The sequence below is a fragment of the Chroicocephalus ridibundus genome, chromosome 2, assembly GCF_963924245.1.
Source record: "Chroicocephalus ridibundus chromosome 2, bChrRid1.1, whole genome shotgun sequence".
NCBI classification, from domain to species: Eukaryota; Metazoa; Chordata; class Aves; order Charadriiformes; family Laridae; genus Chroicocephalus; species Chroicocephalus ridibundus.
In genome coordinates this window covers 106,121,677-106,137,035 of record NC_086285.1, presented here as the reverse complement: position 1 = coordinate 106,137,035, position 15,359 = coordinate 106,121,677, and the positions used below count along the sequence as shown (strand labels likewise).

The following is a 15,359-nucleotide window of genomic DNA, read 5'->3' as shown; positions in this document are numbered from 1 at the left end:
TTGGCTTAAGAAAGGCAGTAAGAACATAAGCGTGTCAATATTATGGTGTCTCTGTGAGCTTACAAAACATGTTTTACAAATTGCCTCCCTCCCTTATTCAGTTTCTCTTCAGTCTTATTCAGTTTCTCCTCTGAACTGCACCCTCTGAAAAATAAAGTACCGCTTACGAGTTTATATCACCTTCAGATGATAGCCTTAGTGAACAACTGCTGTACACTGTCTCATCTACTTAGTTCTTTCCCACTCCTTCCAAACACCCGTGCCGTGGATTAGCACCAATTCTCACAGCACGCCCCACGCCGAGCGAGACAAGTTTATCGTACGTACACCCCTGCACGGCACAAGTTCACAACCGTGCAATCCGGCGCCAGGAGCGGCCGTGGCACAGGCCGCACGTACACAAGGCTTTGCCAGGCGCGAAGAAAGGCGCAGTTTCGAGCACTCCCAAGGCCGCACCTGCTGCCTCCTCCCGGAGCTGTGGCCTCCCTGGCACGCAGACTCCCCGGGCAACCCTCCGGGGCTCCCGGGCCCTTCCCGGCGAGTGAGCGGGGCAGCAGGAGGAGGACACCGCTGAGCACCCGAGCTCCAGCGCCCCCACCAGGCTCGGGCAGGGGAAGATGGCGGCGGCGCCCGCCCCGCGCGGCCGTTGTGCGCAGCCCCTCGCGCCCGGCGGCGGCACGCGAGACGGCCGCTGGGCGCTCGAGCGGCGCGGCCCCACGCCGCCTCCCGCCCGCGGTCACGTGAGTGGGCCTCGCCCGCCTCCCCTCCCTTCCCGCGCCGCGCGCCCGGCGCGGGGCGGTGACGCAAGACGCCGAATCTACGGCGCGCCACTTGTGACCAAGATCCTCACAAGCGGAGGCGGACGGCTCCCCCCGCCCGGTAAGCGCCGCCGGACGGGACGCCGCCGCTTCGCCCTCCCGCTCGGCGGGGCGGGTCGGGCCTCCGCGGAGGGCCTCGGCGGGGGGGGCAGATGGGGTGGCGGGGCGGCGTTGGGGCTAGCGGCCGGGCTGGCGTCTCCCCTCGGGCTTTTTGGGCCTCTGCGCTACCGTCGTTTTTTTTCCCAGGTTCCCGGTGGGCGGGCGGCCAGCGGCGCTTAGCCCAGCCAATCCCGTCCATTGTCTCGCCCCCGCCGCACGCCGAGTGGCTGGGCCGCCGAGGGCGGGAAGAACGCCCCGCGTCCCTATTGGCTGCCTCAGCGGCCCGGTCCGCGGCACTTCCCTTCCGCTGTGCCTCAGGCGGCCTGCTGGGGGGGGGGAGGAGGAGAGCAGCGGGGCGGGCGGGGGCGGCGGGGGGAACGGAGGGGAACGGGGCGGAGCGGGGGCGCGCACCCAGGCCGGCTCCGTTGCGGCTCCGGCAAGCGGGTGCTGTGGGGGCCGCCCCTCCCGTTCACTGGGGCCGCCGCGCATGCGCGGGCCGTGAGGCCGGGCGGGGCGGTGGCGGCCGCCGAGTCCCGGCACCTCCCTTAGCGGGCGGGAAAATGAGGGGACACCGGCGGGGCCGCACCGTACCGTCTCCGTTGGGGCGGCCGACGGCTCCATCGCCGTCAGCGCGGCGGGGGGGAGTCGGGGCTCCTGCAGCCCCGGCCCGGTTACGATCTGAGCTGCGGTACCGTCGCGTCACGGTGCCGTACTCCGCCGGGGCCGTGGCTTGGTCGGGCCCCCAGCACGGGCAGGAAGACGTGACTTTTGGCTTGGGTTCAGCTCTGCCTCGAATGCGTTTTTGCTGCTCAAAACCCCCATTTTTTCTTAGTCTTTCTCCTTTCCCCACAGTTGTGTTAGCTTAAGTGTGGATGAGCTTGAGAAGTTGTGCAGCTGGCAGTGAGTGACAAAGCGTCTGACTGCCAGAGCTTTGTAAGCAGTTCTTACTGGTGGTAAAAGACCAGTTGTGGCCGTTTTCCCTTTACTCTGCTTAATTCACCAAACAGAGCAGTTTCTGAGTCACGATCACTTCCTGCACTCATGATCTTCTGATTTTCAGCATGGTTTTGTTGTCGCTAGGGTGTTAGCGGACTTGAAGGGGACCTGTGAGATTGCACTCAGGAAAGCGAGTTCCCATAAATAGCCACAAAGGTGATCAGAGGGCTGGAGCACCTATGCTGTGAAGACAGGCTGAGAGAGTTGGGGTTGTTCAGCCTGGAGAAGAGAAGGCTCCAGGGAGACCTTATAGTTTTCTTCCAGTACTTCAAGGGGGCCTACAGGAAAGATGGAGAGGGAGTCTTTATCAGGGAGTGTAGTGATAGGAAGAGGGGTAATGGTTTTAAACTGAAAGAGGGTAGATTTAGATTAGATATTAGGAAGAAACTCTTTGCTGTGAGGGTGGTGAGACACTGGAACAGGTTGCCCAGGAAAGCTGTGGATGCCCCATCCCTGGAAGTGTTCAAGGCCAGGCTGGATGGGGCTTTGAGCAGCCTGGTCTAGTGGGAGGTGTCCCTGCCCAGGGCAGGGGGGTTGGAACTAGGTGATCTTTAAGGTCCCTTCCAACTCTAACTGTTCTATGATTCTGTGATTCTAATAGGTTTCTAAAGAGTTGTGCATCTTCTGTGGAAAAGATCATTAAACCAAAACTAACTGTTTTAGGTGGCGTTTGAGGGATAGGTTATAATTTTGTTTAATTTTACTTGTTACGACAGGTTTCCTATTGCTTCTTCAAATAATTAGCGTGACTTGTGAACTGCAATGTTAATCTTAAATGTAGTGTTAGCTGAGGAGAAAGAAAAGGAAAAAGCACTTAATTTGCAATCTGTATGCTGTAGCTGTTGGTGGTCGCAGAATTTGTATAGTTGTAGTTTTAATTCTTGTTTTCCTGTACCCTCTTTTGTTTGTGTAGTCGTCCTGATGCAGACTTGGAAGACCTTGGGTTTGTCATGTATTCATATTCATCTATATCATAGTAAGCATGATGGTAACACCTAGGGAGTAGTAAATAATGGAAATCCACAAGTGCAAGGGTAATAGTGGCAGGAATGATTTGCTGATGGTGCAAAACAATAATAGACTAACATATAATTTAAACATTGTGTGTAATTTGCTGTGATCCTTACCTTAATAATCTAAAGGTGTGGCCTGTGAAGACTGTAAATTTTCTTTTTCCATTCCTATATCAGAACATGAGTAATCAAGATGCTTGCATGAGGCTGGAGCTTTGGATGTTGGGATCTATATTTTCCCCAGGTCACACCTCTTCATGAAAGATGAAGACAATTACAGGCTTTGGTTTGGTCTCTCCTGCAATCTCTTAGACTATTCACAGCAAGTTACATTCATCATAGAAGTAACATTACAGTCATTCCACCCTTATTTCATAAATTATTTCAGCATGGACATATAATCAGATTGTAGCTTTTATATATAAAATATGGAGCCTGGCAGTAATTGTATAATCCATACATTTTAAAAAAGTCAAATGCACTGATGTGACAGCATGATGATGGACTGTGACTTCTTCAGTATGTTCAAACTTGTCAGTTTTATTAGCATTTTGGGAAATGTAATTCAAACGACCTGAGTTAAAAACATTGAGCCAATCCTTTACTATCATTCTTCTGTGGGAACTATTGTATAGTAACAGCATCAAAAATTTCTAATTTATTTGCATGAAAGTTTTCTTTGTTAGAAACTTTTTTAGAACTTAAGCTCTGTTGTTTCCTTTTATAGAAAAACATTACTTGGAGAGAATGTGTGTGAAGCAGATGTCAGTCACAATAGTCCATTAAAATCAACCTTTTGTAATGAAGAACAGCAGTTTTGTATTAGTGTGCACAACATTAAGAAAAACGTAGCTTTGGTTTACCCAATTGTTGTTTTATCTTTTGTGTGTGTATACACTTGTGGTTTTGTGCATGTGCTAAAATATACAGGCAGGTTGGCTTATGAAATGGGGTTGAACTGGAATTATTGAGCGGCTCCTATACTAAGATGGTTTAGAATTTACATGTTCTCTTTCTTGGGAAACAAAAAGGCTGCACTGGATGGATGATCCATCACTCAAATAAAAATATTGGTTTAAGATATGTCTGGTCTAGTCATTCATTCAAATTAATGCCGCGGTATTCTGGTGCATGTTAAAATCACTGCGTTCACTTTTTAGATTGCACATGCTGGAGTATAGGTTTAGTTACTCTTTTGAAGTGAGCACATCACCAAAAATAGGGCTTGGGGAGCGGCGGAGGGAAGACAAGATGACATGATTCAACAGATGTAGCATCTGCTATTCTTCCAGTGACTCTTTTTTTTTTTACGAGGGTTGTGGTGGCGGAGAAAGAATAGCCACTAGGCATAGCCGTCTCTGTTCTGTACTTTCATTTTGGCAGATTGATACTCGGCAGCTGGCCAGCAGAGCACTCTTGGCTATGCTTCTACCCCAGAAAGGTATTGTTTTCTGTTGGCCTTGCCAGCTCGTGGTAGCGCAGCCGCCTGAGGTACAGCTGCATACAGTGCCTGGCCAGCGGCAGCGCAGGCGTGGGAGCTCCCCCAGGAACCGACAGGAGTGGAATGAGCAGAACAAAAAACAGCGGTTCTTGGTGGAGGCAGATGCGTGTAGGAAATGAGCAGTACGTCACCTCGCTGCTGATGCTTAGTGCTAATAAGCAGCATAGGATTAACTGTGGATGTCTTGGAGAGAATGAATTAGAAGGGCCGCACGGGAGGTGGCATTGCAAACCGCTGAAATGTTGCTTGGCCCAGCATGTCAAAAGTTCTCATGAGATCTCTCTGATAACATCAGCATGGTTTAATCTTTGGTCTGCCTGCCTTTGCATTCGACATTCTTACAGCGTTACACGAAAGTATATGGAAGTTTGAATGAAATATACCTACACCTACTTGTCTTCTAAACTGGGTACTTTTTAAATTTTTGTCATTTTGGCCTATGCTAAGACATAAGCTCAAAGTCCTTTTTAGCCCGTATGTATAAAACTAGTGAAGAAGCAAAAATGTGTAAAGATGCTGTTCTTGTAATCTGTAATTTCTCACCTGCAGAAATTCCAAAGGTGTCTTTTGCTTCGCAGAAAGAAGTTGTATGCTTAAAAGAGGGGAACCGCACCCGCCTTGTTGCTCTGCAACTGTGAATTCTGGTTATCCTGTTTCTGCCTTCTGCCAGCAAAGGGTCTGTAGTTACAGACGAGTCTGTAGCCCATTCTAGGTGTTTATGTTAAATAGAAGTGTGGAAATGTTCTTATTTTATTTAATATCAGTTCTTCAACATATGAAGATGAAAAAAGGTTGTGTCCTAAACTTACAAACATCAGCAATTTATAGCTTTAGAGCAGAAAGAAGTCTAGTTACCTTCTTTCCTCAATATGAGAAGGAAAACTGCACGAAGTGCTAGTCAATTCACATGTTTCTTTACAAAGAAATAACCCAAGTGCCATTTAGAAACAAGCAGTAATGATGTTCCAAAAGTAAAATGCTTGTTTGCGTGACTCATGACTGCTTTCCAGTCCTGCATTAGCAGAGTTGTTGATTGCTGCTTTTTTGCTTTGTTTTGGTTTGTTTGTTTGTTCTACAGCAGGCTGACCTTTTTTCTGAGTAGTCTGGCCTGCTGCTGAACTACTGTCTGTAACATTATGGGTTATATTTAACTGGGCTGTGAATGTTCTTATTTTCCTTTGGTCCTTAGTGGTACAGGCATAAATTTTAATTGCCTCTGCCCTTCTGAGTCTAAAAATACAAGCTGTTGTATGTGTGTGTGGCATATGCAATGGCCAAGGAGGAGGCATGCAGAGTAGTTAGAGTATACAGTATTTCAATGTCTGGATCTAGATGTCCGCATCTCTATAGCTTACTGGTTTGCTACAAACATATATATAGATGCTTTCCTGTCTGGTATTGCCTCATTGTAGTTAAAAAGAAAGTTTCTTGCTGTCCTTAGCCCCATCTTTGGTATTTCAAAAGTCTCTTGCAAAATATAGGTACAAAGGTTTAAGAAATACATATAAATGTTATGGCTTGAGAAACCCACAACAACTTATTGTAGTTTAGACAATTATTCTATCACCCAGTGAACCCTTCCCACCCAGGAAGGGGAACTGGGGAAAAACAAGGAAACATGAGGGTTCAAATATAAATAGATTTAATAGGATAAGACTAAATAATTAACATTAATAATACTAATGAAGCAGTATTGATCTTGATATCAATATAAAATATACAGGATTATACTCAGTCAATTCTATGAGTAGGAAGCTGTGCACTCCCAGGAGAGGACAGCAAATGCAGGACACTGCAAGCGCAACGGCTTTGGGAGGAAGGGAAGGGATCAGGGGTCCGGCACCAGGGCAAGGAGTTCTCTGGACCGAGAGAGAGAGAGTGTTCTAATTTATATTGAATGTGATGTTCATGGTATGAAATAATTCTGCTGGCCAGCTTGCGTCAAGTGCCCAGGTCTTGCTCCTCCTCATCCCTGCACCTGGCAAGGCTCGAAAACACTGAGACCTTGAAACCCCGCATACCACAGCTGGCTATAAAGTAAACATTTTCACAAATTCAGACACTGGAGTGTTCTAAAAGTGCAGTTTCCCCAAGCATTAGAAAAGAAATTAGTCCTGTGTTGCTCAAACCAGGACAATGTTAAAATTCACTGTAATTACAAAGTGTAACAAAACTCATCCAAATAGTATTATTAAGTCATCATTTTATATATAAATCATTGTTTCGTGTGATATTTTTAGTATGGAATCCATACAGTTATGTGTTATACAAATATTTCTGTAGGAAACATTCCAGCAAGAAGTTTGAAAAGTGTGGGGATCTTGACAATTCTAATTTAAGCAAAGACAGAAACAAACTGTTCTGGTGTCATTTGGATGCCCTTAAGAGCTCCGGTATGGCTTTATGCTTCTGGATGCGTGAGTTCTCTCTTAAGGCAGGTTTTCAAGCTTGGGCTTGCTTTGGAGAGCCTGTGGCCTGCGCCCTTTTTCCATTTGGTGGGTTAGTGGTTGGTTTGTTTGCTTTTGGTAAGTTAGTAGAACAGATTTGCCATAAATGTATGAGATAGTTAAAACCAGAGCTGGTTTTAAGACAAGCCTTAGCAGGAAGACACTTGCGTACTTGACCTGTACCCGTGGGACGTAGCATGTTGGGACCCCCCACTTGCGTGCTTGAGGGAAGAGCGTGAACAAGGGTGACCTAGCGGTCTCGGTTCATGTGAGGAAGCATCAGACTCGCTGCTCAGGGGGTTTGGTGCCTCTGGGAAGCACCGCGCTGGCTGTAAGGTGTGCCCAGGGCTCGCTGGAAGGGCCAGGTTTCCTGCTGGCCTTCTGGGAAGTCCCACGTGGCCAAAAAGCATCAGATTTCCTGGCATGTGGGGTGTGGGCGGTAAGCTCACAGCTTCTGAGGAGCACGTCTTGACGTTCACGTGATGCCCAGCATATGTGCCCATCTTTCTCCCCGAGAACCATGGCATAGAAATAGAGCACTTTTGCATTTTGCAGTCCCGCGTGGTCTGTTAGCAAGGAGAAAGAAATGCCTGCTGCATGCTTGCCTTCCATCGAATGTTTAAGTGAAATCATATGTTATTTTAAGTTGGATTGTTCCCAGTACTTGGGGAAAGGATAGCAAACTCCAGAAATCCAATAAAGGCAAAATGTTGCTCTCTCCTAATTTCTTGCTTTTTAACACATCTTCTGCAGGGGTGTGTTGACACTGGATTTGGGACACTGGATGTGCAGCAAGGATAGCAGTGATCCTTGTGTTTTGTTTTCTGTTGGATTTGTTACTTTCGTCTTCTTCACTTCCCCTTTTCGATGCCAGTGAAGTAAAGGCTGTTTCTTTTCATGCTCCCCATGTGAGGCAAACCTGGATTTATCTTACTCTTTAAAGGGAAGGGGGTTCTCGCCTTATGTCATATGAATTGTTAATAGGATATACATTTTTGAAAAGTCAAAATGGAAAAATAAAAAAATCTAAAAGCACCCATAAGCTGCAGCTTGTTTGTTTGTTTTGGCAGCTGGAGAATGAAGTGCAATGAATACTAAAAATGACTAGTTTAGCATCTGTATCCTTTACCGGGCACAGCCTGATTGTTGTAAGTCAGAGCTAATTTTTTTTGGATGGGATCCAGTGCTAGCATAATATCTAAGTTCAAAGATACAGTACATAAAAATGTTTTCTGGATGTTGTCTTCAAAATCTGCCAACTTCTTTTCTATTGTTTTCAGTTTTATTGGTACAACAATGGAATGATTTGAATTGCATTTGGTTTTTTTTCTTCCTGTTGTTTGCATTTTCATTTTAAATTATTTACCAGTCTGAAGCTTGGAGATGAGAGCCTAATGAATGCTTTTAAAAATAAAACCTTCTTCTTTAAGCACGTTATGCTTCATGTTTTGAATTTATAACCCAAGTCTTAATGAATCGTTTCCTAGTTTCTCTCATCTTGTAAATAGGACAGCTCATAAATTCTAAGTTTTACCTATACAATGGAAAGATAATTCCTGTTTGCCTTAAATGAAAAGAACTGTTCTTGTTAACAAGCTTAAACTGCTAATTAGGGGTAATATGGCAATAAATGCTATGTCAAACCTTTTAGCAACATGAAGATGCAATATTTAGTTTTTGGGCCTTTTTCTGGTGCATTCCATGTAAAAAGACAGTGTGTTGTGTTTTTTTGAGATCTCATACATGTGTCAGGTTAATAAAAAGTATTTTGAGGAAAACCAGTGGCCTGTAGGCCCTCACAGGAAGCAGGTTCACTTCTGTTCTACATTTAGGGCAATATGTTGGTGCCACATATGATAATGTTGCTATAAGCCTTGCTACTGCAAGGCTTCAGGTAGATGGCAGACATATGAAAGAACCCTGATGACTTCACGTATATGTGTATGTGGTGTTTTGTTAACAGTTAAGTTATTCTGCTCAAAAAAAAAAATAGTAGGACTAGCAGTAGTTGCTTTGTTTTAAATGTACATTAATGTAATTTAATCAGGAAGGAAAGAAAACCTGGGACTAGAATTTGATGTCATTTACCTGACTATAAATCGGACTATCTCCATTTAGTTTAACAGAATTTTTTCAATTTGTGTCAAAATGATCAAAATCAGAACCTGACACAAGCTATCCATCTCATAATTTGTGCATACAAAACCAAAGAAATAAAATTGTATTTTTTTTTTTCAAATCCAAATCTCACCCCAAAAAACAGAGCTTGGTTTTTGAGCAGAGATTGTGTAAAACAGTGTTACTTGTTGCTACCAAGAGCTTTGCACATATATTTTACGAAGAAACATTTTTTTTTTTTAACTGTTTCTGATGAGACTCTAATTGTCAAAGCTACAGACTTGTGAATTTGAGAGCCATTCTAAGGCTAGGTAGCTTGAAAATTCTTGGCAAGTATTTTCTTTGACTTCTTTGTGTGTGCCTCTGGTGATACCTGCAGAGGGTTGTATGTAGGCTTTGTTCTTTGTCTGATTTTCTTTATGTCGCCCAAGGAGTTTGCAATAGGGATGGCAACCTGAGAAAGGAAGGAGAGGAAGAGGCTGAAGGGAAACGCGAGGTAGGTCTGGCGTTGGAGGTGTCCCTTGTGCTGCTCCAAAGCAGACACCTGATGAGACATAAGGAGCTCCTTCTCTCAAAACTGAGGAATCTTCCTTGGGTACAAGGTTATTAGGTACAGTAGACAGTTCTTCAGAAAAGACAAGTAAAAAACCTGGCAATGCATTTTCCAGCTTTGTTTGGGCTACTCGGTTTCTTCTTTCCAGGTGAAAAACCTTTGCAGGTGGAGGTTGACTTGCAGGGATACCTGCTCTTTTTCTTTGTTCACATCATCCTGATTTTTAACGTTGCTGGTATCAGTAGAGTGTATTTTGGGGTACAGTGTTGAATAAACTTTTTTTTGTCAGAGAATGCATGCCTTTGTATTTTGTATGCAAAGGGCAATTACCCTATCGGGGGGTAGATTTCTGAGGAGGTGGCATACAGGCAGAGGTAATGCATTACACCAGCTACTATAGGCAAACTTTCAGGCATACAAGCTTGGTTTCAAATCTGCTGCTGATACCAAGATAATTAAAATAGACTTTAAATGAAAACCAAGTTAATCTCTGAAGTTTATACTTAAATGTTGTATGGATATGCCGAAGTGTAAGAAGTATGTCTTTTCATGGGGTGAAATAATATTTTATTTGTACATTTGTTATAAGTACTCAAAGGTCATTAGACTTTTAATTACAGAGTTTTAAATGACACCTAATCTAACTGACAGTGTTTGTGAAAACTTCAGTTGATAACACTGTGTCCATGGCTTCATTTTGATTTTATTTTTAAACTATTTTTTCATCCTTCTAAATTATGTTTCTAAGCTCAACGGTATCTGTTTTGAGAGAGGAGAAATACTTCACGTATTATTTAAATTTTGTTTGAATAAAAATAAACCACCTAGAAAGTGCAGAGAAAAAGAATGGCACATTCCCTAGAATAAAAAATTGCAGTAGGAATTTTGCTTTGTAAAAGATGATGTTCATATTGCTGGAATTGCCTAAACCATCAGAATTGTCAAGCATAAATAATTACATAATTTCACACTTTCCAGTGAAGTCAGACCCTGATTAAGAAGTTGACAGCCTGAGAGAGTCCGCTCTTTGACAGTGATGTCTGTATTCCCTAAATTTGTAGAGACTACCTCTAGGAAAACAAGACTGAGCTTTAAACCTTGTACTTAGTACCTTTATTGACAAATGGAGAATATTCTTTTTCTTAAAAAAGTTTTCATACTTTAAATACACAGATGTTTCAGCTTTTCCACTTTCAGCTAGCGTAGATTTTTGCTGATACCAGGTCTTCTCGCTGTCTTGGTCCTCACTGTCTTTCAGTATGTTTGATATTCATATTTCTTTTTTATTCCTTATTCCTTGCTGTGCTTTTTTTCTTCCTTTTCTTAAACAAATAGATAATATGGTAATATGAACTCTAATAGGAAAAAGGCATTGTTTAACTCAGTTGGGGTACTACTAATCCAGTCACCAAATGTAACCATAACACAGCATGCATTTTAATTATTAAATATAATGGAAACTTTGCATTTTAAATCTAGAGCTATAAACCACTTGTTTGAAAATGCACAGTTCAGCAGTATGATTTTAGCTTGCAGTGAATTACAGGGCAGTATTCTTTGATCAGTTATTACAAGTTGAAGATTAGTAGCATTCAGTGCTTGTGTTAATTTTGGGAATACATATAGGAGTCACTGCAGGTCAAACTGAAGCTCAGGCCTGTATATTTTTAATGATTTAGTCCGTTGGCTGGATAAAGCAATGTAAAAATGTATGGATAATAGAGTCATGCCAGTCATTACAAATAAGAGTAACTTAAAGGAACATTTTCCAAGGCTAGTACTCCTCCAAATTCCAGTACTTTGTAAAATATGCTTTATTATTAAATACAATATTTTTGAGGTTTTTCTTTTAGATACTTATTTGAACAGTCCTACAAAGTGCTCCTAATGCACTTTTGATGTCTTTCCACTAAGGAACAGCTGAATGGTAGAACAACTAATGTGTGTTTGCTTATGTTTGGTCAATACTTGTTTTTGTAATGAATACATTTTTACCATAAATAAATACAATGAATTGAAATAGAAAATCTTAGCATCTATGCACTTTTTAACATAAAAAAAATAAAAATACTGTTAGAGCATATGTGGATTTTACTGTATCATCACGAAAACTTACTGATTCCTGCTTGAGATGTGCAGGCTTGAAGCTCTGCTCTGTTTTCAGAAGTAGGGGACATCACATTATTGCTGAGCAGCTCCAATAGGCTTGGAGGTGAGGGCTTCGCTTAGGTGCCTTCTTCAGGATGCTGGGGCAGCTGACATGCCATGGGTACAAGAACAAGGCTCTCCAGATATGTGAGAGGTAAACAGTGCGGTAGCAGCTTAGCAGAGCCGATGTTTTCTTCCTTTTGTCCAGGTTGTTAGGCCAAACAGCTCTTCTTTTCTGGGTTCAGGACTTGGGCTTGCTGTCTTTCTCCTCTAGCTGAGGAGGCTGTCCCCCATGGGTTGAGCAGGAGCTGTTTTTTTTTTTTTTTTCTTTTCTCTGTGTATGGTATGTGAGGTGCCAGTACCTAACTCAGGACTCCAGATCTCACTTTCTGTTCCAGACATTTTAAAGCTTGGCATTGAGCATTTCAGCGGTGCCTGACATCCCTGGTGCATACAGGCTTAAGTAATTTTGGACTGTTGAATATTTGGAATTGAGTGCAGCTTTGTATTCCATAGGGCCAACCAAACCCTTAAAGCATCCTTGTCACCTTGTTCAGCCTTTGCTTTTCCTTCACCTTTTTCCTTTTTGTGGTCTGGCATAAACTCCATAAACTGGTAATGGAATTTACAATTGCAGCCTTTATTGTTGACTCTGGTTGTTTTAAGGATATGTTTGTCATAGAGCACTGACTTTCTCATTCTTTCTCTTGCTCCTCGCTATTCATCTCTATTGCAAATCAAATTATGATATTTAAATAATTATGATATCAATGTCTACTAGATCCTTAAAATTCTTACTTTGTAGTTCTTTTTGCTCATGTACCTTTTTTGAGTGTGTGGCAGGAGGGTGTGTAGGTAATACCTTTCTACCACTTTTTTTTTTTGTTTGTTTATCCACATTTCGGAAGTATCCTCTGCTGTCTATGTGTGCCAGATTAATTTAGTTCAGCAAAGGGTCTTCATGTGGAGGTTATTCTTTTAACCATGACCATCTCCAAGCCTGAATCGCTGTAGAGAACCAGTGAATCTCTAAACATTACTCATATGTGGTGTTCCGGGGATGGGTTGCAAACTATGTACAGCCTAGTGGACTGTAGTTAAAGAATTGCTAAGTGAACGTCTCTTCTGATGAATAAAGTTAGTTACGGACTAAATAAAGGCTACATTTGAACCCATGGCCTTGGTTTCCTCTGAAGGAAGGAGTGCAGCATCATCTGGGGCAGCCGGGAGCATCTCTGGATACCTTCCCTTGTGCCCCTGGGACAGTGATGGCAGGTAGCTCCCCAGCATAGCTTGACCAACTCACCAGCTGCATTGTGAGAACCAAAGCAGGGTTTTGGTCCCTTGCTGCTTTTTTTCTATTCCTTTCAGACCATAAAATGGGGACTCTGAATATGAAGGTACATTTTGCTTTAGTCCTTTTTTTGTCGTGCTCTAGGGGAAAGCTGAAAATAAGATATTGGTAGTAGGAAATCGACAAGGTTGTAGCCTACACCTTAAGGTCATAGGTTGCTTGTCTCTTGTTGCCTTATTTCACGCTTCATTTTGGAATCTGCCTTCTTACATATAATTGTTTTCCATGCTGTATTAAATAAAACCCTTTTAATACCCTTTAATTCTTTGGTTTCCATGAACTTCTGATCTTTTTTTGGCTAGTTTTATCTTTCTGTTGCAGTTTTCAATGCACCATACGTTGTCCAATCTTTTAAGGTCTTTTAATTGGGAGAGCCCATTTTTACATGTTCTTTCTTCTGTTGCTCGCTTATAAGATGTGATGGTTTGTTTTGTCTTGTCTTTTCTCCCAACGCAGATGATTTTAATGCTTCTTGCTGTTCTCACTCATTTTCAGTGCGTCCGGTTCCCAGTAGTACGGATGACTCCAGGAGACAGCAGTAGGACAGGGAGGATTCTCCTCCCCAGTTTGCCAGCCTGCGCCTGGCGCAGGTCAGCAGCAGCTGGAGGTCAGTACCCGGCATCCATCCGCCCAGGGGCTGCCATGCAGCCGGCTGACCATCTCCTGCCAGTTCCTCAGGGTGAAAGATGGGTCTGAATTACAGTAGATGGCCCTTATTTTACTGATTTCAGTTGCTAAGCATTAAAGTTTTTAGTCTGATTGCTTTTCTCCTTCTTTTCTTTCACATCCTTTCTCGCCTTCCGCTTGGAACAGATTTTTTTTTTAAATTTGTAAAAGGAAAAGTATACCAACTCTAAGTATGAAGTGAATTTTTACAGCCAAGTTATAAATTCCAAAAACTAGGGGGTTTATAATGGAAACGCTTAAGGGGGAGAGGGGAGGGCGTGGTATAATACATATGTAACCTTTTTTCCCTCTCTTTAGTGAATAGACCGTTTAAACTAAATTAAGTAAAGGATATAAATTCTGTTGTTTCAGTTTTTAATATTTCATGACTGATTTTATAGATAAAAATTACATTTAACAATAAATATGAAGAAGAATTTATACAGCCTGTTCTAGTTTGATATGGAACAGCAAATCCCATTTCTCTGTAGCTGTAAAGAAAATTCATTATAATGTCTTTGGTTGTAAGAGATGGCTTCATTGTGATTAGTTACACTGATAATAAAACAACCTTTTTACAAATGGCACAAGATACATGAGATCTCATGTGTCTGCCTTTTAATAGCATTGAATTTGTGCATTTGCTACCTTTATTCTGTAGTCCTTTTTTCATTTATAATTGGGCACTTTTAAAATCTACAAGTTATTAAAAATAGTCTAACGTAACTTAATTTTTCTTTTGAAGCATTCTGGAGAAGGAGTTATTAATGCAGCTAAGCGTTCTTAATTGTTGAGTTCTTAAAATAAAAAAAAAACCTAATTTTAATTAGAAAAATGTGTTTTTATGTAATTTTGTTCAATTCTGAATAACAAGTTTTGGGGATAAAATAATGAAATATGGATATCTGACATCATTACTTTCTGAATCTTTTTTAAGAACCTGAAGAAATATGTTGACTTTCAAATGCCCTGTTCCCAGTGACTTCAGTTGGATTTAGACATATGTAGGTATTTGAGTCATTTAAAACAGAGACAGTGGCATTAGGATGCCTACTAAGTAGTTGAGAGTCCAAGTGTACACATTTGGGGGGGGAGGATTTTGTGAGGAATTCATAGCCGTTAAAGAGGTATTTATTTATTTTTCCATTTTACATGCATTTAAGAATACTTACATCTCCTTAGCACAATAATGCAGGAGTTTGATGAGAAAAGTATAATTGTTGTAATAAGAACCTTTGCATATGTGTATTGCTGTGATTTGTGCTGTTACAGGGGTTTAACCAGAAAAATCTTCTGTATTGTTTAGTTTATAGAAATAATATTGGATATTAGATTCTGGAGAAATGGTGTATATGCAACAAAATTATATTTTAAATTGTAAAATGGAATTACACAACTACTGTTGGAAGTGAATTCCTTGCTTGCTTTACATGAAAAGCAAAAGAATTTGGTGCTATAGAATGAGGAAGGCTGCAGAGCTGACAAAACAGAAGTTGCATTAATTATCAAATATTTATGGAATTTACCGGAAAGTGGAAATCTGAATCATAGTGCTTGGAAAAAATAGGATGTAATGCTCGAGTCTTCTGGATAATACAAGATGGAACAGCACACTTAACATTAGGTTTCACTGTAAAAGACATAAA

At 42.1% G+C, this 15,359-nt stretch overlaps 1 protein-coding gene across 1 annotated transcript in view; it reads left to right on the top strand.

Moving 5' to 3' along the window:
• The first annotated feature begins 285 nt into the window (after positions 1-285).
• Positions 286-15,359, top strand: part of ZNF407 (zinc finger protein 407) — a 352,558-nt gene continuing 337,484 nt past the window's right edge. The window contains exon 1 of the mRNA XM_063326422.1: positions 286-879. Within this exon, the coding sequence (XP_063182492.1) occupies positions 618-879 (262 nt within the window). The 5' untranslated portion in view covers positions 286-617. The remainder of the gene's footprint in view (positions 880-15,359) is intronic.